Source organism: Protopterus annectens, chromosome 9.part0 (assembly GCF_019279795.1).
Source record: "Protopterus annectens isolate FY-2018-M chromosome 9.part0, PAN1.0, whole genome shotgun sequence".
In the NCBI taxonomy this organism is placed as follows: Eukaryota; Metazoa; Chordata; order Ceratodontiformes; family Protopteridae; genus Protopterus; species Protopterus annectens.
This window is the reverse complement of record NC_056743.1, coordinates 370,441,727-370,465,255: the sequence shown is the minus strand read 5'-3', so window position 1 is coordinate 370,465,255 and position 23,529 is coordinate 370,441,727. Positions and strand designations below refer to the sequence as shown.

The 23,529-nt window shown below is 41.2% G+C and overlaps 1 protein-coding gene across 3 annotated transcripts in view; it reads right to left on the bottom strand.

Annotated features, from left to right (window-relative positions):
- POLR3D (RNA polymerase III subunit D) overlaps nt 1-23,529 on the bottom strand; it is a 536,125-nt gene that overhangs the window by 287,522 nt on the left and 225,074 nt on the right. For all 3 annotated transcript variants that reach the window (XM_044082919.1, XM_044082918.1, XM_044082917.1), the window contains exon 5: nt 15,366-15,490. In XM_044082919.1, coding sequence (XP_043938854.1) covers nt 15,366-15,490 — 125 coding nt within the window. The remainder of the gene's footprint in view (nt 1-15,365; nt 15,491-23,529) is intronic.

The following is a 23,529-nucleotide window of genomic DNA, read 5'->3' as shown; positions in this document are numbered from 1 at the left end:
CTCAGATCTAATACTGGTCCCCAGTCCCCTGTCTTTTTTGGAACTAAAAAGAAACTTGAGTAGATTCCGGATCCTATTTGGTCTGCTGGGACTGGCTGGATGGCTCTTTTTGCTAGCAGTCTTGATATCTCTGGTACTGCTAGTTCCCTTAGACCGGGTGGAACGTCTGGAAGGGTTCCCTTTTGCTGAATTGGGGTTTGAATAAAGGGAATTTTGTAACCCTCGGATATAATCGACTGTACCCATTTGTCTTGAGAAAGGGAAAGCCAGGCTATTGGGTACAGCGATAATCTCCCCCAGACTGCCTCCGAAGGTGGACAATCGGGCAACATCTCAGGGATGCTGGAAGGGTTTGTCAGAAAGAGGCCCTCTGCTACCCTGATTCTGCAGACCCCCTCTGCCCCTAGGGCGGCGTCTGTTGTTGTTACCCCCTCTGCCTCTGGGGGTAAACTGACCTCGTGCATCAGGCGTTACTCCTTCAGATTTGCGGAACCACATTTTCCCTCCCCTCTGACCTTTTGGGTAAGGTCTTGAAGGGATGGAGAAACTGACTCCTACGGCAGAAAGAGTCTTGCCATCTTGTTCGCATCTAGTCAAAGTGTCTTTCACTTGGAGTCCGAACAAGGTCGAACCATCAAAAGGGGAGTTTGTGAAGGACGCTTTGAAGGGGTCTGCAAAATTACAAAGCCGCATCCAGGACTGACGCCTTAAAGCCACTCCTGTGCCTGCGGCCCTACTCGCTCCATCGGCTGCATAAGAAATGAGACGCATGGAGGAGTTAACGATGGAGTTAAGGATTCCTAGCTGTGAGCTAATCTTATCCTGAGACCCAGCAGCTGACGGATCCTGTAAAACTTCTCCCAACTCTTAGAACATCTCTTTGAAGGTGGGTGAAGTGACACAAATAGTTCAGCGATCGCATGGCAAAGGTTGCTGAAGAAAAAATCCACTTGCCGTACCTGCCCATAGTCCTAGAATCCTTGTTAGGAGGATGGACAGGTACTGAAGGATCAGCTAGTTCCTTCTTGGTGGCTGCAGCCACCACTATGGCATCAACCGGGACACCTTTTGTCAAATACTGCCTATCTGGTGGGGCCGTAATAAATTTAGAAGGCCTCCTAGGAATAGGTTCCACCGAATCCGGGGACATCCATGCCTTCCGAGCCACTGCATCCATAAGAGGGTCGAAAGGCGGAGACACCCAGGAGGTGGAAGGTCGAGATCCGAACGCCTCCAGGTATACTGACTCGTCCTCGGAAGGATTAAGGGAGGGCCAGTTCCCCCTCTGCTTAAGGAGTTCAAGAATGTCTGAGAAAGAGACATCCTCAGAGGAGGACCTTGGGGATCCCTCCGACTCATCCAAGTCAGTATCAGATGTAATAGACTCTGGGGAGTCTAGATGTTTCCTCTTACATGTCCTCTTACGCGGAGGTTCACCTGACGGATCAGGAGAAGCCTCAGAAGAGGAGGATATTCCCAATGGGGAAACCTGAGGCGTTGGATCTCTGAGTCCGGGAGCAAGAGAGTGGGAAGAGACGTCAGCAGGCACTGTAGTGGGAGGAGCTGATGGAACTGACCGTTGACTACGCCCAGAGGCTAGTACACTCCTCATCACCTCGAAGGCTCCCCCATCAGAGAGACCAGAAGGTTCCCGCTCCGAAGAGATAGGAATTCCAGGCCTCACCGAGAGGGAAGGCTCCGAGGCAGATGTCGGGGCTGAGCTCACCAACGCCGAAGCCCCGAGAGGGAGAATGGGGTTGGACAAGGGTCCGATGCCACTCGCCCCCTCGGAGCCGAGAGAGACCAGACGCCCAGATCCCTCCAATGAAGGCCTCAAGGAGGAAATCGGAGCAGAGGACGACTGAGCTGAAAGGGGTGGTATCGGCTCCGAAGCTACAACAGTCACAGCTCCAAGCTCTATAAGAGTCGAAGGAGGAATGTTAGGTGGATGTGAAATAGCTACCGTCTGTTGAGACGGGCTATGGAGCATTTGGGCCAATGCCTGAGACTTTGTCTACTCACCACTCTCTCGAGGCCGTGATCAGACAGCCTGGACGACAGAGAAGAATGGCTCCGATGGCTCTGCTCCGAGAGCAAGGGTGATCTCGGAGCCAAACGTATCGATTCCAATGAGGGGGATCGAGATCTCTTTTTAGAGATAGGTGGAGCCGAAGGAGCCGAGCATACGTCGGCTCCAGCCGGAGCAGACACTGAGTGTCCAGATCTGGCAGTATCGGCGCCGGATGGAGCCGATATTGTGACTTCTAGCATGGAAGGATCGGCTCCGGCCGGAGCCGATCTCGACACTAAAGAAGTTGAACCAGTAGCCGACGGCTTGGGACTTGCAGTCGAAGGCTTAACAGGTTTCGAGGGCTTCCCCGGAGCCGACTTAGTCTGGGAGCTCTCAGGCTTTAATAAGCCCCTCAAAATTAACTTATTTCTGCGGTCCTGCAGGACTCTTGGGCTGAAGGCATGACAGATAGCACAAGAGTCCTGCAGGTGCAGAGGTCCCAGGCAGTAAACACAAGAAGTGTGACCGTCTGTCAGAGACATCATCTGACAGCACGAGTCACACTTCTTGAAGCCTGAGACCTTTGTGTCCTTCGACATAGCTGTGTCGAGGGAACACAAGTTGACAGGAAAAAAACACAAACACACACACACACAAATAACACCCAATCCAAAAATCTAAACTTAACAGGGATACAACACTCAGACACAAAAATCCCTGACAGGAAAAATTTTAGGAAAGGGAAAGGCCAAAGGCCTAACCTAGGGGAGGGGATAAATAACCCGAAAAAAAGGGAACACTAAAGGGAATAGGGTTAAAATAAACGTTAAAGTTCACAAAACTACCATGGTTATGAAAAATAAAAAGGGATGAGACAAAGTCTTATTATAAGAAAAACTTACCTAGAGCTGGTAAAAGAGGCACCTCGTTAGCGAAGCGGCAAACGAGATCTGGGTAGTCTCCGCCTTGCATCATGGGATATAGGGTTGCCTCGAGCTGGTAAAATTAGCTCTCGAGCTTAGCAAGTGCCGAGTCGGAGCCGAGGATCGGCTCCGAACCCATCCAGCAAGAATGAAGGCGAGATTGACAACTTAACATCTAACGATCAGTTTTAACATGACTTTAGATTAAGTTCTAATGGCATGCTAAAAGATGTACAAGTGTATAGGCAATCTAGTTGAATTATTAGTTTTTATTTTAACAAGCAATGGTTGTGTGTTGACGCAAACAGTTCACTGATTGTAACAATATTTAAACATATAAAGTTTGTTAAACCGTCAATAAAAGTATAGTTCTGTGGGGAAAAAAATGTAACTGTCAGTAGTAGATTACTCCGCAGCATGAAATAACCACTACTGCTCTCAGCAAATTCATGCTACAAAACCAGTCGAAAAATGTATTTCAATGTAAGAAAAGTTGCAAAATGAGGAGAAACATTGGAAAGGTATACAAAAACACTAACTAGATGGGGCTGTTATCTAATGAATTTGCAAAGAACAGTCAGTTTAACAAAATGGAGAACTTATAGGCTACGCAAACAATCAGGTGACAAAGCAATGCAGATCAGATAATGTGAAGTTGTTCAATCTTGCCGTTTGTTCTTACACCATCCATTGGCTCCGAGTCGGCCGCTTTCCAAGTTCAAGATCTTTCAGTGGCTCGAGGCACAGCACCTATCCCATGATGCTCTCTGACTAACCCTCAGATCTAGTTTGCCGCTGCAATGGATCACAAGTCTTCAGTGTGCTGAGCCAGTGAAGGTTTCTTAAGAAGCATTTCTACAGCCAAGTTTACTTTTTATTTAGATATATCTGTTTTTCTATCAATATCCCTTGTCATACTATCGTTTTTAGGGCTTTGCCCTTTTAGTGTGTTTTATTGGAGCGGATTGCTCTTGGGCCTTGCTCTCTCTTCAGTTGGTCTCATCCTTAGCTATAGTTGTGCAGGGATCCAAAATTCTTCCTATCCCCTTTTTGACAAGTTTGTTAATTGTGGTTTCCTAATTATATGGATTGTACTGTTGTACTTATATTATCAGGGCTCTGATAATTGTTTTTTCTTTGTATTTCTATTCTTGTGATTGGATAATACTACTTTACCTGAAATTATCAGAGATCTGGTAATTGTGCTTTCTCTTGGGCATGATGGCTGACCAAAAGTAAAAGTCTGGATTTAAAAGATATGTCTGTGGCCAAAAAATATCAACAACAGATGACCACAATTCTTGTGAGTATTGTTTGGGACCTCTCCATTTGCAGGAGCATTGCTCCGTCTGCCACACTTTTAGTGGCAGAGTTCTGATAGAGAGACATAGGAAATTGATTGATTGAGGTCTCAACACCAGAGATTCAAGAAGCTTTGGAGAAGTCAGACCAGACCTCCAAGTCTTCGAAAGGGTCAAAGTCGTCTGTCGTCTCGGGTGTCCTCGGAGCCTAAGTCTTCGGCTCCGAGCACCTCTGTTAAGGTCCGGTCACCAGTTCCTAGGTCTTCGGAACCAACCTTTGGTTTTGGAGCCAGTATCGGAGACTTTAAAATCTCCAATACTTGGGTCTGTAGCTTCTTCGGCCCCTTCAACCCGATCTTCAAGGATGTCAGATATTGATGTGGACCGTGTGGTGCAGAGACTCTTGGAGAACCCGGCATTGGCTAAACTGCTCTCGGCTTCCTCCCAAATGGGTTTGAGCCCTGTTCCTGCCCAATTGCATGTGACTACTCCTCCTTCGAGCCTATCCAGGCCTTCGGAGCCGGAGGCAGAAGACCTGATGGTTGTGGAACAGAGTCCTGCTCCAGTGACTTCGGTTCCACCCACCCTGACCTCTTCTGTGCCATCTGAAGAGTCTCAGATCAGACACTCTCTTGTCGGTTCCAGGGGGGAAGAGTCGAACTGACACGTCAATTCCAACACTTCCCCTTGGGGCTTCGGCGCAGGTGAGCTCGGCTCAGTCCTCGGGTTCGGAGCCCTCGACCTCAGCACCTGTGAGGCCCCCGTCTTCTTCGGAACCAGTGGCCTTTCTCGGGCTGAGAGTCCAGGGTCTTTGATGCCATGAGGAGGGTGTTGTCTGTTCAGACCCACACTACAGGTCTCTCCTCTTCCTCCCTGAAGATGCCGAGTTCTGCCTCTTCGTCTAAAGCACCTACTAAGCAACGACACCTAGAGCCTCAGGTGTCACCCTTAGGGTGACACCCTGCTCTACTGAAACTTCACCGGCTGCCCCCACCGATGAAGTTCCCAAAAAGAGACTCTGCAAGAAGAAGCATTTGGATTCCCCTCAGGAATCCTTGACATCAGACACTGACTTAGAGGAATCGGAAGGGTCCCCACGGTCCCCCTCAGAGGATGTCTCCTTTGCGGACATCTTAGAAATACTTAAGCAGAGGGGAGACTGGCAGTCCATTCGCCCTAATGTGGATGAGTCTGTTCTCCTGAAGGCCTTTGGGTCTCAGCCCTCCACCTCCTGACTTACTCTGCCCTTTGATGAACTAATGGATCTGGTCGCTCGAAGGGTGTGGGAGTCCCCTGACACCATGGAACCAGTCCCTCAGAGGCCCAATAAATTCATCACTGCCCCTAAAGAGAAATCGTTCCTCACCAAAGGAGTCCCTGTTGATGCCATGGTGGTGGCGGCAGCCACCAAGAAAGAGATGTCGGAGACTTCTGCTACTGTCCATCCTCCTAATAAGGATTCCAGGATGATGGACAGATATGGGAAACACATTTTTAGTTCTGCGACATTTGCCATGAGATCGCTTAACTACTTCACCCATTTTACTTGCCTTCAACGAGATCTCCTCCAAGAACTCTCAGATACTCTAAAGGGTAACACAGATGAGGCTATTTCGGAAAAGGTTACAGCTCAGCTTTCTACCCTTAATTCCGTCAACTCATCCATGCGGCTCATTCCTATGCAGCCGAGGGATCGAGTCGAGCAGCAGGTTCAGCGATTGCTCTGTGGAGACTGTCCTGGATGTGCTTGTGCTCCTTTGAGGAAGCCTTTAAGTCTTCCTTCGCCAATACCCCGTTGGATGGCTCTTCATTGTTTGGGCCTAAAGTCAAGGAGACCCTCACTAGGTGTAAGCAGGAAGGAAAGACCATCTGCCGCAGGAGTCCGTTTTTCCATCCCTACTAGACCATACCCCAAAGGGCAAAGAGGTAGAAAAATGTGGTTCCAGAAGTCCCAAGGAGCTTTCCAGAACACACGTAGTGAACCCCCCTTCAGGGTAAAGGAGGGGGCAATAATGGTGGATGCCGCATTGGCAGCAGAGGGGGTCCGCAGAACCAGGGTGACAGGGAGCAGTTTCCTGGAATCTTACCCCTTACGCCAAGAAGTTTTGAGGATTTGGAAGTGGGCTGTGTCCACTAGGCGCGTTCTATTACCAATGCACATCTCTGGGAAATCCAACGTGATAGTGGAGAAACTGAGCAAAGCGATTCTGTTACCCCACGAGTGGTCCCTCAAACAAAATGTGGCGGAAAGAATATTCCGCACATGGGGCCAGCCTTGCAGCGACCTTTTTGCATCTCCGATGAATGCCAAATGCAGAAGCTACTTTGCCCTCAACCCACCGGGGGACAGTCCCAGGGATTCACTTGTGCACGATTGGCCCTCGGGTCTCCTGTATGCCTTTCCTCCAGCCCCACTGAATCCCAGGGCTCGGGAAGGACAGTTATTCTGATAGCCCCTTTTTGGCCTCGGCAGATATGATTCCCCTTTCTTCATCAATATCAACTGGAAGAACCTTGGTTTCGAGACCCAGTGCCAGACCTTCTGATGCATTCATTCATCAGGAGTTCACCCCTCTCTTCAGTCCCTCAAACTGACAGCTTGGCTGCTCCACTTCCCAACCTAGCCAGGTCATATAATCTTTCTTCAGAAGCTCAACATATTCTGGTTTCCTCTCAAAGTCTCCACTCGGAAACTGTACAGTAGTAAATGGAAATGTTTTGTTTACTGGGCCTCTCAATGCGATATTGATCCCTATGTTGCCCCTCTTGATATGGTTCTGGAATTTCTCACGACAATTTTTCAGGAAGGTGTTGCAGCGGCCACTGTTAGAGTTCAATTGGCCACTATATCTAATATTCACTTGGGGATTGAAGGATCTAATCTTATGCCACACAGATTATGTAAAGCCTTTTTGAAAGGGACTCATCACCTAAGGCCACCCATCAGACAACCAGTTGCACCATGGAACCTAAATTTAATATTATCTCAGTTGATGCTTCCCCCCTTTGAGCCTGCATCCTCTTGCCCCTTGACATTCATACCATGGAAAACATTATTTTTGGTGGCTATCACTTCAGCTCGTAGAGTTTCTGAACTTCAAGCTCTTTCTATTAGGCCCCCTTACTTGGTGTTTTTTCCTGATAGAGTAACTCTCAGAACAAATCCCTCTCTACTTCCGAAGGTCTGCTCCGAAACTAATCTGAATCAGTCTATTGAGATGCCTACGTTTTTCAGACATCATTTTAACAAAATGGAGTATATGCTGCATAAACTTGATGTCCACAGACAGTTGAAATTTTACTTGGACAGAACAAAGGATTTTAGAAAATCTTAATAGCTTTTTGTCGCCTACGCTGATAACAAAAAAGGTCCATCTGTGTCTAAAGTTACCTTGTCTAAATGGTTATCAGATTGCATAACGTTTGTATACTCTTCAACTAATCAGACCCTAGAATACAAGGTGAAAGCTCATTCCACTAGGGAATCCACATCTCTAGCTCACACCGCTTGTTTGCCTTTGGACACCATTTGTGCAGCCGCCACTTGGTCAAAACCACATACGTTTTATCACTCATTAGAAAGTGGACAGGGCCTCCAGGGACAGAGCTTCTTTGTGTTCCACTGTTCTCAGGAATGTACTCCCGTGAGCCACCCAGGGTTTGGGTGCCTGGGACACTACCCACGTGTAAGAACAAACGGCGAGATTGAACAACTTCACATAAAGAAGTTATGTTCTTACCAAAACGTTCCATGCGAGTTGTTCATCTCGCCTTTGTTCTTACATTTCCCACCCTCCATCCCCCTCCGGGTTCTTGAAGACTGGTTATGACTGGAGGTCTGGTTGGGTTTGTCTATTGTCCTTTTCTTCTATGAGACTTTCTTCCTGTGTTTAACTGTGTGTGAGTAGATATATATATATATATATATATATATATACACGTATTGACATTTAGAGTATGTTAGGCTGTTCTTTGTTGCTGGATTCAGAAAACTAGATCTGAGGGTTAGTCAGAGAGCATCATGGGATAGGTGCTGTGCCTCGAGCTACTGAAAGATCTTGAGCTTGGAAAGTGGCCGACTCGCAGCCGATGGATCGGCTCCGTACCCACGTGTAAGAACAAAGGCGAGATGAACAACTCACATGGAACGTTACGGTAAGAACAGTTCTTTTTTAACTAAGCAGCAGTTTAATGCAAAATGTGGTAAAGCAGCAAAAAACACAAACGACACTTGGATTAACTATACTACGGTGCAGTCATATAATATAAACAGAAACAAAGCGAGCAAATTTAACTGAACAAATGGTTAAAAAATGTTTTTAAATTTGCAATAAAGTACAGAAAACACCAAAAAGGTACTAAATATATAGCAAAGTCTAGCTACGTGGATATTTTGTTAAGATTAAACTTGAAAAACACCAGCTAAACCTTACCCAAACCACGTGCTTAAGCATTCTGCTATGAAATACTTAGAATATAATGGAAATGGCTACCAGTAGAGTTTAAACGAGTAGATGTGGGACAAAATGAAGTAGTTCGAGTTCTAGTCAATAATGTCTACCACAGACTGTCTGGCAGCTACTAATTTAGAGAGAGAAAAAAAAATTGCTATATTTCCTTGTAAATAACTTAATGCTACCCAAATTTCTCAAACATATTGCTACTGCATTCTCAAACTACTGTACTTTTGCCTTGCAAATATACCTGTTGTATATTTCTCTCTGTTTTTGTACTGTTAAGTATCTTACGACTTGAATGCTTAGGTTTTTTTTCCTTATATTTACTAATTGCATTGCTGAAGCTTTTCTCCTCGGGTCTTCACTGAGAAAGGGCTCTCTGGGCCCAATCGGACTAACCCAGTTAACAAATGTAAAAAAAAAAATAAATAAATAAATATAAATAAAATTGAATGCACTCAGGTGCTTAAAATCAGTGAGACACTTCAGTAATATATGAAGTCAAATGACAAAAGGCTGGGAAAAAATAGAAACTAAGTAGCCATTCGGATGAATAGATAAAATTGCACAAATCAGAGACTGAAATGAAGGAAAGGCAGGCTGAACACGAAGCTTCTCAAGAATAGATATTTCTAGAAATAGAGTTGGAAAAAGAGAGACCACGATTTAGAAAGAAGTCAGCTATAAGCAGTAAATGCACAAACATAAAAGATCCTGTAATGCAATCAAGACAAAAAGTGATTCAGAAATACCTTAGCTTCAATGAGGAAAGTCCTCATCATCCAATTTATATGCTCCAAATCGTAATAACCCCCCAAGTGCTACAAGCACTTTCCTGTAGCAATCAATACTGGCAGCCACTGCATTGTGTTGGCATAGGAGCCCCGCAGATACACTTCCCCATACATTCACATCAACACACACAGACTGTGACTTCGCCTCATGAAAGTGCCCTGCTTTTCCTCATGGAGCCTCACATTCAGGAATGCCTAACATGACTGTTACACATTTCCAGTTCTTCAGCATATACTCAGTGCTGGAAAAAAAGCAGAGTTGTGCAAGATGAAGTTACCATTAACAGTTGATGTTGGAATGATCAGTGCTGCAGTAGCCTTAGCTATATGGGTAGATTACCATAGATAACTACATTTGGGAAGTGGAAGGAGAAGGGTCCAGGAGCCCTACACAACAGTGTTACCAGAGCTTGAGCTAGATCTGCAGAAGGAATGATGCTTATAGTGCTGTGTAAAAGTACAGGACCGAGAAGCAGCTTCTAGAATACTTCTATAATTTAACCTTTCCAAAAAGCTACAGATTAAGCCAAGGCCCTGGCAGAGTGTGCCTTCACCCTGCCTGGAATAGATTTGTTATGATAAGTATAACAAAAGGTAATGTAGCCTAAACACCCATTTGGAAATAGCCTATTTTGACACAGGTTGTCCCTTCTTACCGTCACAAAAAAATGAACAATTTATCTGAAGATCCAAAAGATTTAGTTCTTTCAAGATAGCAGTCATCTGCAGAGGTCAGAGCAAACAGTAAAACTGTTTTCCATTTTAAGAACCTCAAGTCAGCCAGATTTAGCTGGTTCAAATGGAACAAGCAGTGGCTTATCTAACACAGAATTAACATCCCAAGGAAGAGTCAACATTTTTCTAGGAGGCCTCTTACTCAAAACCCCTTTCAAGCATTTTGACACGAGACTGCTTTGAAAGAGGAGGATCCATGGTCAGACATGCTGAAATGGTTGACAGATGGGGCTTGATAGAGGATTAAGAAATGCCATAGGACAGTGACTCACACAAACATTGAAAAAAAAAGAGAACAGCTACCCCTGAATGGGTGCTGGTTATGTTGCTGACACCAACTAGAAAACCTTTTCCATTTGCTAATATAGGATTTTTTAGTAGCGGGCTTTCTTGCCTCCATTAGTATGTGCTGTATGTCCTCAGAAAACAGGTGTCTACAAGGAATTATAACCCTACCATCCAGGCACTCAACTGAAGAAAATTCATGGAGTGTAGCAAATATCTCTGGTCTTGTATGAGTAGATCCAGTCTGTGAAGAAAGTTTGTGGTAATTGCTACATGTGCAAAGTACCCTGGATATTAGTGGAAAGGCACATTCCTATCCAAAACAAAGAGCAAGGAGATTCGTCTTCCTGCATGGAATCCTGGAAAAGGATTTTACAGCTGATTGTTCAGAGAAGTAGAAAAGTCTACTTGAACTCCCACAAACAGATCAAACCTTGGACAACCCCCTGATCTAGTTTCCATTTAGGAGGGTCTTGCTTTGGTACTGCTAAGCTCGTCTGCCACACAATTTTGCCCTGATGGAAAGTAGGAAGGCTGTGGAGTGACATTCTGCTATACACTAAACAACATGGCTTAGTCTGCAAAAAGGGTATGACCTGGTTCCCCCTTGCTTGTTGAAAGTACCACAGGACTGTGTTACTGTCTGTAACCACAACGTAATCCTGGGGATGAAAGGAGGTTTAGAAGGCCAACTGCCTTTATCAGGGCTATTATCCTTGATACTTATGTGCTTGTGTCTGTCCTTGGTGTCCCACACCCCCGCACTTTCATCCATCCTGAAAATGCTCCCAAGCCAAGTCTGAAGCATCGATGGGGACTGACTGCTTTCAAATAGGTAGGGAGGGAGGAGAGACCCATTTATCTGTTGTCTCCACCAAAAGATTTCTCTTCTGACAAACCCCAAAAATGGGATCTGAAAAGATAAGGGGTGTTAATGCTGGACCAGAGAGATTTCTGATACCACTATCTTTCTCCTGTGGGGTCTTGCCAGGGGCATCATGAGAATCATAGATGCCATTAAAACCAAAATCCTGAGGTATTCCCTCACAATCACTGAAGTCAGAGTGGAAAACCTTAAAAATTCATCTTAAAGATCTATTTTTTTTTCCTCTGGAAGAAAAGCTCTTTGAAATGAGGTGTTAGCTGACATCCAGGAATGCAACCCTGTGTGAGGGAGTCAAGAAAGACTTTTGATTGTTCTCTTGGAATCCCAGCTTGTATAAAAGCCCTCTTACCCAAGATAAGCTCCTGACACCCTGAAAAAGACTTTGGAAAGACATGAATATCTTCTAAATATGGAAACATTTGGATACCCTGTAGCCTGCAATGAACTACAATCACAGCTGGACACTTTGTGAACACCTTGGTGTAGTGGATAGTCCAAAGGGTGAAGGCAGAGGGCTGACATGATACAGACACACAAAACCTTAAACATCTGAAGTCTGGATGAATAAGGATGAGATAAGCATCTTACGTTTAGTGTTACCATGTAGCATGAAAGAGGAACAGGAGGTAAAAGGTTGTGAAGTGACAACATTTTGAATTCAGGCATTATCACAAAGAGGTTTAGGAAAAAAAAATCTCTCAAACTGGTCTCCAAGCATTTTCTTTCTTTGGATGCAAGTCCTGAAAATCCTTCTGTATTTTCTGAGGGACTGAGAAAGTTTAGTGTTCTCCCACTCAAAACACAAACATTCTAGCAAACAAACTCAGAAAAACAGAAATCCCCATAAGGACAATCATAAACTGAGCTCTCCTCTGAATCAGAAAACTACTGACAAAACCCTGAATCTGTCCCTAAATCTTCCTGCTCAGATTCAGAATCTTTAAACTCTTCAGGAAAACAGGAATCCTTTCTTTTACCAGAAACTACTTTGCAAGAAGGACCAACAGCCTGAATAAAACCATAGGCCAGTCCCCGTAAACTACTCCTATTGAAAGAAATTTGAGGAGCAGATACATGCTTGGCTTTCCATTTCTTTTTGGTAGGAAAAATGGGGTTACTAATGGCAGCAGCTGCTTCCCTGGGATGGGCACAGCATTCTGACATAACAGGGAAAATTCCCGTTCCCTCTCCCAGGTCTGACATAACTGGCTCTCCCTTACTCACTGAGGGGACCCCAAACAGCAGCACAGGATGTGAGGTGCCAGTGCACTAGGCAATAGCAAGGGTCAAGGTGAAATATAAAAACAGAGTATAGGAAGAGACAAGGTCACAGTGAACAAGTTAAGACCAGGAACAGTAAGAAAGAAAGAATATAGGAGTCAGCCTTGAGTTTTTTATTCCCAGTTTTTGAATGGTAGGGTAACTTTGGAGGATACAAATGCCTGTGTAATAAACGGGGACACACAAATTGAATCCTTTAGCCAGGATTCAGAGATTTCTAATATGTAACAGTTGTTCTGATGTAGCCACTTGTGTGTGGGGATTCTGGCTTTAAACGGATCTCATTCTACTAATACTAACAGGAAAGAAAAAGTTGTAGTGAGTGAATGACTAAAAAATAATGGAATGGGTGGAAAGACATTGTGGCACTATGTGTGACCATATACAGACATTTTTACTTGTTTACATGGTAACTGAAGTAGAGGTAGGCAGGCTGGAGATGAGTAATGTCACATTACGTGTTAAATATAGGAGATACACTAATAGAATAAACAGAGAAATTAAAGTAATAACAGTCTTAATGTTGGAGTACAGGTGCAAATAATTACAAGACGGTTTTGAAATAAGTTTGAGCTAATGTGCACATCTGTAGGTAGTTTGTTGTATCAAAGTGGATAGCTACTTTCAGGAGTGGAGACGTTGGTAAGAAAGTGGGTTGGAGCTTTAGGTATAAATTAAAGGATACAGGGTGTGACTTGGGAACTGGCAGTGAGAGGAGGGTGAAGCGGCCTACAGCTGCTACATTAGCAGGAGCCAATAAGTCTGGTCATGTGGAAATAGGAAGGCACATTCAAGCAAGGTAAGATGCTGCACTACCAAACCACAAAAACTGACTGTATGATGGCTAAACAAACAATAGCATACTAAAGGCAGAACGTCTAAATACAAAAGTTATAGAAAGGAAGCTTCTTGAAAAAAACTTGCAGAGTAGGCTTCCTCAAACAACTGCTGATTTAATGTGGTCCTAAAGCAGTAAGGCAGAAAGAGTAGCTGGTGGGGCGAGGGCATTTAAGAGATACAATTGTGTGAGAAACTGGCATACCACTACTTGCACAAAATACAACGGAAAGTAATGTAATTATGTGAAATAGATGTATATGCAATTCTTGCTGTTCGGTGGCAAAAGTTTTACTTTGCTTTCCCTTTAGGAGGAACTCTTCAACATGTCGCCAATAGAGTCTGGCAAGTCCTCCAGTAGCCACCATCTTCTACAAAGCTAATGTCCTTTCCAAACTATCCCCAAACCTATCCACTATTTATGTATCAAAACAAGGCCATTATCTTTAACACCTCACCAAGAAGTCAAACTTTAACAAAAATCCACACACCCTAATTTCTAGGGCTACTGTCAAACAGCTGAAGTATAAAATGTAAATGCAAAAATAAAAAATATATATATATATATATATATATATATATATATATATATATATATATATATATATATATATATTAATCGAAAGACTGCACAAAAAATCTCCTCCAGCCTTGCACACCAACTGAAATTACTGACAAAGTCTTCAAACTAAAAATTACCCAGAGAGAGTTCATTGGATAAGTAACTGCCTATCTGACAGAAGCCATAGCATTATGGTCAGGGGTGTTTCTTCTAGACAGAAAGAACGGCAGCAATGTTCCACTGGAGAATCTACTGGGGCCCTCCCCTCTATGGTCCAATTCTCTGGCATGAAAGCTGATATCAATGGGCTATGGCTAACCAAGTTTGCAGATGACTGCAAACTGTGAGCAATTATTAAATCTCATTCTAATACTGAAGTTCTAGTATTTGTCTGGTCTAGGCCTTGCTAAAGGTGTGCTAATCTTGGACTTACCCTCAATGCCATGAAATGAAGTATATATTTGTTCATTAAATCTAGTATCACTACTTTTTTTTTTTCTTTCTTTCCCACAGACGACCATTAGATACCATCAGCTCATGTCCTTGTTCACTGGGTCTACCATACCTGCCTTACCTTCCCCAGGCTCATTCTGAGCCACGGACAAGCTTTGACGAGGAGATAAAGGATGCTGGTGTAATGTCATACTGTCGCTCGGAGAGTACACTAACCTGCATTATCCTGCAGCAGATTACGAACTCCATAAATGAATGCCTTCAGGAGGAGATGTATGTGTATTTTTAGGCATATAAAACCTCCTTACTTAGTGTTATACTGCTTGCAGTACTAAGCTCTCTAGGTCCTTAACACTATTACTGCTGCAAGCACAGGCGGCCTCACTCACCCAAAGATGGGCTGACATGATGTTATGGTGCCCTCTACAGCTCACTGTTAGGCAGGTAAGCCTAGAAAGAAATAAGACTACAGGGTACTACTTCATTCCAAGACGCAGCCAAATGTGGGGACAGTGCAGCATGATACAGGATTCCAAGAAGCAGCTAAATCTGGGAAAATTTATGATGACAAACAGTATACGGAAAAATTCCAAAAGGCGGGCAAATCTGGGGTGAAGTACAAGGATTACACCATACTATATGGCTCCCAAGAAAAAGTAGATGATTACATTTAAAAGAAAAATAGCACAAACCATGACAATTTGAAGATAAAGACAACAAAGTCTTGCTATAGCAGGAAACTTTCCACAATAACTGAACAGCACAGTGCTCCCTCATTTAGCTGTCCCTTCCACTTGGAATATTGAGAAAGATGACATTAAGCAGCATACAGTCACTTACATTGTCCTTCTGTAGCATGCGAAGAATCTCCTTAGTCTCTTCCTCCGTCTCCCTCTTCTCTTTCTTTATATTGATGATATGTGAAGGACCAAGGTCACCCAGATCTACAGTGTTATCCCAGCCAGCTGGGGGAAGACAGAAAAGGTCAGTGTGCTATAATCCACTTACAGAAACAGTACGTCTACTAATCTGCACAAAAACACATTCCTGTCAATAACAGAACAACATTACATCAGCCTGACATGTCACATAAGAATGCAGTACCTCATAAGACTATATTACATTATTTTTGTATTCTTATATTATATTTCGGTACAAAATAACTCAGAATATCTCACAGCAACAATTATCTATCCAATTCTGAGACTGAAATGTCCGTTCTAATATTTGAATTACACAAAAGAAAGAAAATGACAATACAGTACGCTTTTGGGGAAAATGCCACATGCTTCCAAAAATAAGGTGTGCGTATGTATACGTACATGCGCACACACTATATATATATATGCGTACGTATGCATAGATATACATATACACATGCACAGACACACACATCTATACATACATACACACAAAACACACACACACACACACACACACACACACATACACATATATATATATATAATATATATATATATATATATATATCTATACACAGAGAGAGAGAGAGGGAAAGAGAGATGCGCGTGTGCATCTCAGCTGCACAAAATAAGAACGAACATGCTGATTTCTCCTGTTAATGCTTCTGCAGTGTATGGGCCTGCAGACAAGCCTGGACAGAATTACTTTAATACCTTCATTAAATTACTACTTCAGACATATGCACACGTACAATAACGTAATAGACAAATTACCATATTACCCTTTTCTCATTTACACATGCTCTACATATGCTTTCTTGCTTTATAACAACCATCATTCAATCCAGCATTATATAAATTACTCAATTCCTGCCTTAAACCTCACTCCTCCCAAAAATTATTCTGCGTGTATTGTTCCCACAAATTCCATCTATTTCTATGTAAAATGCTCCATCCATTTTTTTTTTTAAAGATCTGACTTCCAGTTCTTCTACCTCTAGCAATATCCAATACTTCAAATTTGATTTCCATTTTCTAGTAATTGTTTTTTGACAGCCAAAATAATTGAGCTTAAAAAGACTTTACTCCATCCAGGCACTTCAGATCCAGTATCCCAGCTCAAAAAAATAACTTCCTTAGTTACAGCCACTTGCTCCCCCAATATTTCTGACAAGAGTACTCCAGCCAATTCATTACACTCGCAAAAAACATGCCCAGTTACCTCTTTCTTCTCCATCACACCTCCAACATTTGTTATCTAAATGAGGAAAAATTCTTTGAAGTTTGCTTGGGGAATAAAAACAACTAAGCAAACACTTCCATCTGCATACTTGGGAGCCACACATATGTCCTCCTATTGTTCTTTTTAAATTGCTTTTCCAGTTCCTCTTCCCAATCTTTGCAAACCTCCTCCGATTCATTCTTATAGTTATAATACAGTATTTTATGTACCCTACTAATTATCCCCTTTTAACAGCAGCTTTCATATTAGGTTAGACTAAAAAGTCTACCAAAGCTGGTCTTTCGATTAGGACTCCCCTATCCCCTTCCCTTTGTAAAGAGAAATACAATCCTGAGATACATAGCACCTATGTAACAGCATTTTATGCTTTAGGCTCAAAGGCTCAACTGTGAACCTTAAGCCTTTTGTTGAAACAAGATGAGATACAGTCCAATTCTGCTAGGAACTGTTGGCTGCCACTAGAAATGTGTGCTAGGGAAAGAGAGAGAGGGGCGGTAAACTTTACAACAGAGACCCTTCTGATCTTAGCAATCTTGTACAATGTTTCACTGAAAGCAAATGCCCCAATCTGCGACACAAGTCAAGATTTGTTAATTTACAGAGTAATGTTCAATGTTAAAGGAACACAATATAGCAAACAGGTAGCTTCCCAGCTTCACTTATTATGGAGCGTGATATTCTTTTCAGTATGCCTTGAATACAAATAGGCAGATTTTGCTCTACAAAGTTTACAACCTTGGTAAGCTACATGTGCAGGAAACACTAATAATTGGAAGAATTTATTCACATGTAGATTTGCAAATAGGATACTTCACCTGTTTTGCCAACATTTCCATGTAGTAGATGTGCAATACGGCAGTGACTGTACAGCCCTCCTTATGAGTTCCTAATGTGCAAGTTTGGTTTGAGTTCAATTATTATCACTATTAGAGCTAACCAGAAGCCATGGCTCACCACTAAGGTATACGAGCTTCTGAAGGACAGAAACGCAGCTTACAGGGCTAAGGACAAAGTAGCCGTAAGTGTAGCAAGAGAATCTGATGAGGGGTATAAAGGAGGCTAAGAGAGAGTATGTCAGAAAGGTACAGAGCCACTTTGAAGACATGACGGATGTAAGGAGACCATGCCAAGGCATACAGGAGATGCAACTACAAAATCAGGTTACCACAGTGTGAGGACAGCATCAGATTCCTGGACAGTTTAAACATATTTTTTGGTAGATTTGAGGAAAGAAGCAACAGGGGGGCACTAAAGCTATCCACTGATGAGAATGATGCAGTAGTCAGCCTCAGCACAGAGGAGGCAAGAAGAGAGCTTAAGAGAGTGAACTCCAGGAAGGCTGCTGGCCCAGACAACATACTGGGCAAGCCTTTAAAGGCCATTTTGGCCGAGGTGTTAAGTGCAATAAATCGTTTCTTTGGATCCGATTCCAGTGTTGCTTTTCATACTGGGCAAGGTGTTAAAAGGCTGTGCTGATCAACTATGCACAGTGTTCAAGGAAATATTTAACACCTCTCCTGCCATACCAAAAGTACCCTTATTCTACAAGGAAACTATCATCCCACTACCTAAGACAAGCACTCCCTACAGCCCCAACGAGTACAGACCAGTCGCTGTGACATCTACTTTTATGAAATAAATCCAAAACGCCAAAAACTTGTAAGCAAAAAATTCCAGCAAACCTTGGATCCTGGTAAAACAATTTATTGCAGAATAAGATAAAAACAAACTTGACCATCAAAAGAAGATTCCTGTATAGTACTAAGCGCTTTCTCCCTCAAAATAAACGGGCATCCTCAGAGTACAAAAAAACAAATCTCAGTCCATCCCTTAAATACTAGATTTAAAACTGAATAATTAGATCAATTTGAAATTAATTGACAACAGAAGAAGTAATGAAACCTAATCAGTGTTGTGCACATAGAAAAAACTCAAATAAGGCTGTCAGACAAAAAAATGCAAAGCAGTGTTGAAACAGTTATATACTCAAGGAAATTATTTAAAAATCTTGAATACATGATGAATGTATTACTGAATTAACTATAAATAAATAAATATATAAATATATAAATGTCAATTAATCTTAAATACATAAATAACTTATTAAATATAATATATATATATAAATATATATATATATATATATGTATATATATATATGTGTATATATATATATATATATATATATATATATATAATTAATTAATAAATTAGATTATATTATAACAACGTTATTCAATAATACATCAGTGATAATTTGTAGGATAGTTTAAAATACACTTGGTTAAAACCTTGAAATGCTAAAAACTGGTCTGTAGTAATAAAAACTAATGTGTTGTAATATAAAAATGTATCATATAAAATGTGATTTCAACTTAAGTATGCTCGAAATAGAAATATATTCATTGATGCCTGGCCATTGACTAGCATTTAACCTTAATTGCCATAGACATTCCTTGGCTTCAAGCATTGCTTTCTCATCTCCCCCTTTGTGTACATTGTGTGGGATTCTGTCTATAACAAAAAACAAAAATCTCTTAAAGTTACTACATTTAACACTGTGGTTGTATAGAGCACTTGTTTTTTTATGTTTTTTAATATCTCTCAAGTGCTCTGTAATGCGTTGTCTTAACTTCCTAATCATTTTACCGATATAAAAGGCCGAACAAACAGTACAAGACGCGGCATAGACAACCATAGATGAATTGCAATTACAGTGGCCAGGACATCAGATGGTTTTATCAAAATTGGCTATAGTAATAAAAGGACTATCGTGGATGTATCTACAAATGTGACATGCCCCACATCTGTTCATCTTGGATTTGTTAAAAATGTCTGTTTTGCTACTATTTTCAAAAAGGTTTTTTAAAATTTTTACCTCTGCTGTATGTCAATTTGGGTTTAACACCCAAAATACCCACTAATTCAGCATCACTTTGAATAGTACTGAACCAGGTTTCCTGAACTATATTAACTATTTTTTGTGATGTCTCATTGTAGGGAATTATACAAGTGTCATGTCTTGCCAATGTAGGATTGGATTCATCTGAACTAGGTAAACCATACTTTATAATAGGTTTGTAACACGCTAATCTCGTGTGCAATCTCTTTACTAATTTGATAAACAAATTCATATGGGTATCCCCTAGTAAGAAACATATTACTCAAATTTTCCAACTCTTTTAAAAATAAAGTATCTTCACTGGTAATTCTTGACAGTCTAACCATCTGTCCCTTTACTAGATTTCTTTTTTGATGGACTGGATGGCAGCTGTCAAAATGCAAAAAAGAGTTGGAATATGTTGTCTTCCTGAAAATGTTGGACTCAAACTGATTATTGTTCACTGTCAAAACAATGTCTAAAAATTCACAATGATTCGTAAAAATATGACTGGTAAATTTGAAAAATCTAGTAGTGTCACTTAAGTATTCTATGAATTCAGTAAACTCGTTCTTGGAACCACCCCAAAATATAAGAATATCGTCCAAATATCATAGGTATAACACCTTGCACCAAAATCTACTGTTAAAAATGAATTCACATTCCCATTGTGCCAAAACTAAGTTAGCGTAAATGGGGGCACATCTAGCCCCCATTGCTACTCCTGTTTTTTGCCTGTAATATTCTTCGTTAAAGTATAGGAAATTGTTTTCCAATACTAGCTCCAGCATTTCAGTGAGTAATCGATTCTCAGTAGTGCTACTAGTTCTGTGTTTGTTCAAACAAGATTCAAACATTTCCAACCCTTCCCGGTGAGGTATGACTGTGAATAAATTCACCACATCTACTGTTGTCATAATGAATGGGGAATTGAAATCATAACTTGTCGCAAATTTCCTTACAGAATCTAAGCAGTGCCAGGAGTCCTTTAAAATGTAGGGCAATGAATTCAATATGTTTTTACATTTAAAGTCAACATATGCAGCTAAGGCTTCTGTCTTAGATCCCCTTGCTGACACAATGGGTCTGAATGGTGGACTGGATGGACATTTGTGAATTTTGGGGATCCCAAAAATAGAGGGAATAATGGGAAATTCAACAGAAATGAAGTTGAAAACTTCTTTGTCGACCCTCATGTCCATTAAATATTCATAAAGTAGCCAATCAGTTTTTGTATATTCTCTATTTATTTCGTGTTTACTGACTTTGTCATAAGTATCAGTGTCGTCCAACAGTATACTCATCCTATTGTAATAGTCTGTACTAGACATGATAACTACCCCACCACTCTTGTCAGGTTTCATAATTCTGTATTTGTCTGAAAATGTAAGTTCCTTTAAACAAAATCTCTCAGCCGTTGTCAAATTATATTTAATGTTAATTTTGTTAGTTAAAGTCCTTCTTATTAGACTCTCACATAATTTCTCAAATACTTGTATCATGAAATTGGTGGGGGGAATAAATGTACTAGAATGCTTGATAGAAAAAGTTCTTGAATCCATTGTAGAACTTCCTGTATTGTGAAAAAACATTTTCAAGTTTAACAGTCGAGTGTAAGTTTTAAGATTCACCAACACTTTCCCTATATCTAAATTATAAGTGGGCACAAAGGTGAATCCTTTACTAAAAAGTGATAGATATTCTTTACCAAATTGTTGGTCAGTAAAATTATATAAATTGAAACCATTAAATGATGCAATAGAACATAAAGATGGAGTAAAAATGTCCAGTCCTACATTACTAGTCATGGTATCAAAAACATATTGTAATGTGTCAAAAACTTGCTCAGATACATTGTTATTATCAACTACTATAGGAGATGTACCTTCTTTGTAAATATCCATATTACATATACCATTGTTGGATAGCTCTATTTGTGCCATGAATTGGTCCTGTAAAAAGGTTGATTGTGAATTGGGCATTGATTGTAGTTGTAATGGCCCTGTCGTTCTCTCAACCTTTCTGACCTCCGTAGGACTGGTTGTTCTAAAAAAACAGAGTGTGCCTCTTCATAACTATTTGTATTTGGATTGTTGTTGGCTCTGTGAAATTGCCCTTCACTAACAGTAAAATTATTCACATTGTGTCCGTTGGTCACTGTTGTTTTACTATAGTGTTTCATGTTTTTGTATTCCTTGAAATGTACATACACCTTTTTGTTATTATAATCAAAAGTATCCCTTTCTATTTTGTGATTTTTGATAAAGACCTTTGTTAATACATCTGTCCATATCTCTGTAGATATCTTCAAGTCTAAACTTGTTGTGTTCAAACAAAAGGTCTTGCCTAATACTTCTATCCAATGTACACAATTTCTCAATCAAAACATTCAACTTCTCAGTGTTATTACAAATAATGAGTCTCAAAAGTTCTAAACCCGTTCTATCAAAAATTTTTTAACAGTTCATCAAAGTTGGCAGTACCTTCGACAAAACCATGTGGTAACTTGAAAACTCGCAGTCCTTTTGGTACTTGGCCCAATTCGAGTGAGCGTTCCAGAAAGGCATTATCCATTTGTAAAGATTTAAAGGATTTGAGTGTTTTCTCAAATTCGGCGAACTGCGAATTCAGGATACCCATGTCATGTTGTAGTGTGTTCTCCCTTCTGAGCAATGAAGGAGCAGCTAAATAAAGCTTTAATTCAGTCACTGGAATGGTGGTTTTGCTACTAGGTCCACGAACCGCACGACTGTATCCATCCCTAGAGTTCGGAGCCATGTTCAGAGGAGGTGCTGTGGTGTCTGTGTCCCCTGACGTCACCACGCCTCTTGGCGGACTGCACAAACGATGTCTAGCTGACGGTATCTCTCTGCTACTGGTGTTTGGAGTGGAATGTAGAGTGAGTAAACGTTCCTGTGAATCAGTAATAACCATTTCCCCATCACCAGTTTGTTGGTTAGTCTGTTCTTGTAACAATTTCATGAGTTTTTGTGTTAATTCCAAATGTTGTTGTAGAAGCCGGTTCATAAGGATACTACTATGATAGTGTTGAATGAACACAGCTTCCTATTTGAAAAAGATATGAACTGTCTCTGTAGTAAATCCAAGTCGAGGGTGAAGAGTGGGTAGCAAATCACTATATAAAACGTGATAAAATACCAAAGCCGCCTTGTTCGTTTAACGTTTCATGTAGTTTCTGCGATGTTAAGTTCAATTGTTTACGTTTAAAAGACCAAAATCAGTAAATGAAACAGTACTGTTCTGTGAAAAGTACAACGTAAAAGGGATGGCTGTTACATGTCAATGTAATCTATTGCAGTTCTTGTTGCAAAAGAATTAAGTTAGAAAGTCGTTCAAACCAATAATCTCTCAAAGTCATAAAGTAATGAAACAGTCACTGAATAGATGACGAAATACCCGAACACATTTGTTTGATGGTCAAAAGGAAACAATTGCCACAACCAGTGTTCCAAAGGCTAGCTGAAATAAAGTCGCTAAAACAAATCCAAAACGCCAAAAACTTGTAAGCAAAAAATTCCATTTTTTTGAGGGAGAAAGCACTTAGTACTATACAGGAATCTTCTTTTGATGGTCAGGTTTGTTTTTATCTTATTCTACTTTTATGAAATGTTTTAAGCAGCTGATCAAAAAAGCATCTTTCATCATGCCTACTTCCTGATTTTGACCCTCTGCAGTTTGCGTACAGAGCTAACCAATCTACGGCTGATGCCATATCAGTAGCACTACACATCTCCCTTGAACATTTAGAGGGCAAAAACAACTATGTGAGGATGCTGTTCATAGACTTCAGCTCTGCATTTAATATGTTGGTACCAATACAGCTGATAGAAAAACTGGCACAATAGGAATCAGTAAACATCTCTGTAACTGGATCCTGGATTTCCTGAATGAGAGACCACAGAGGGGTGTGCTGAGGTAAAAACACATAAAAATGCA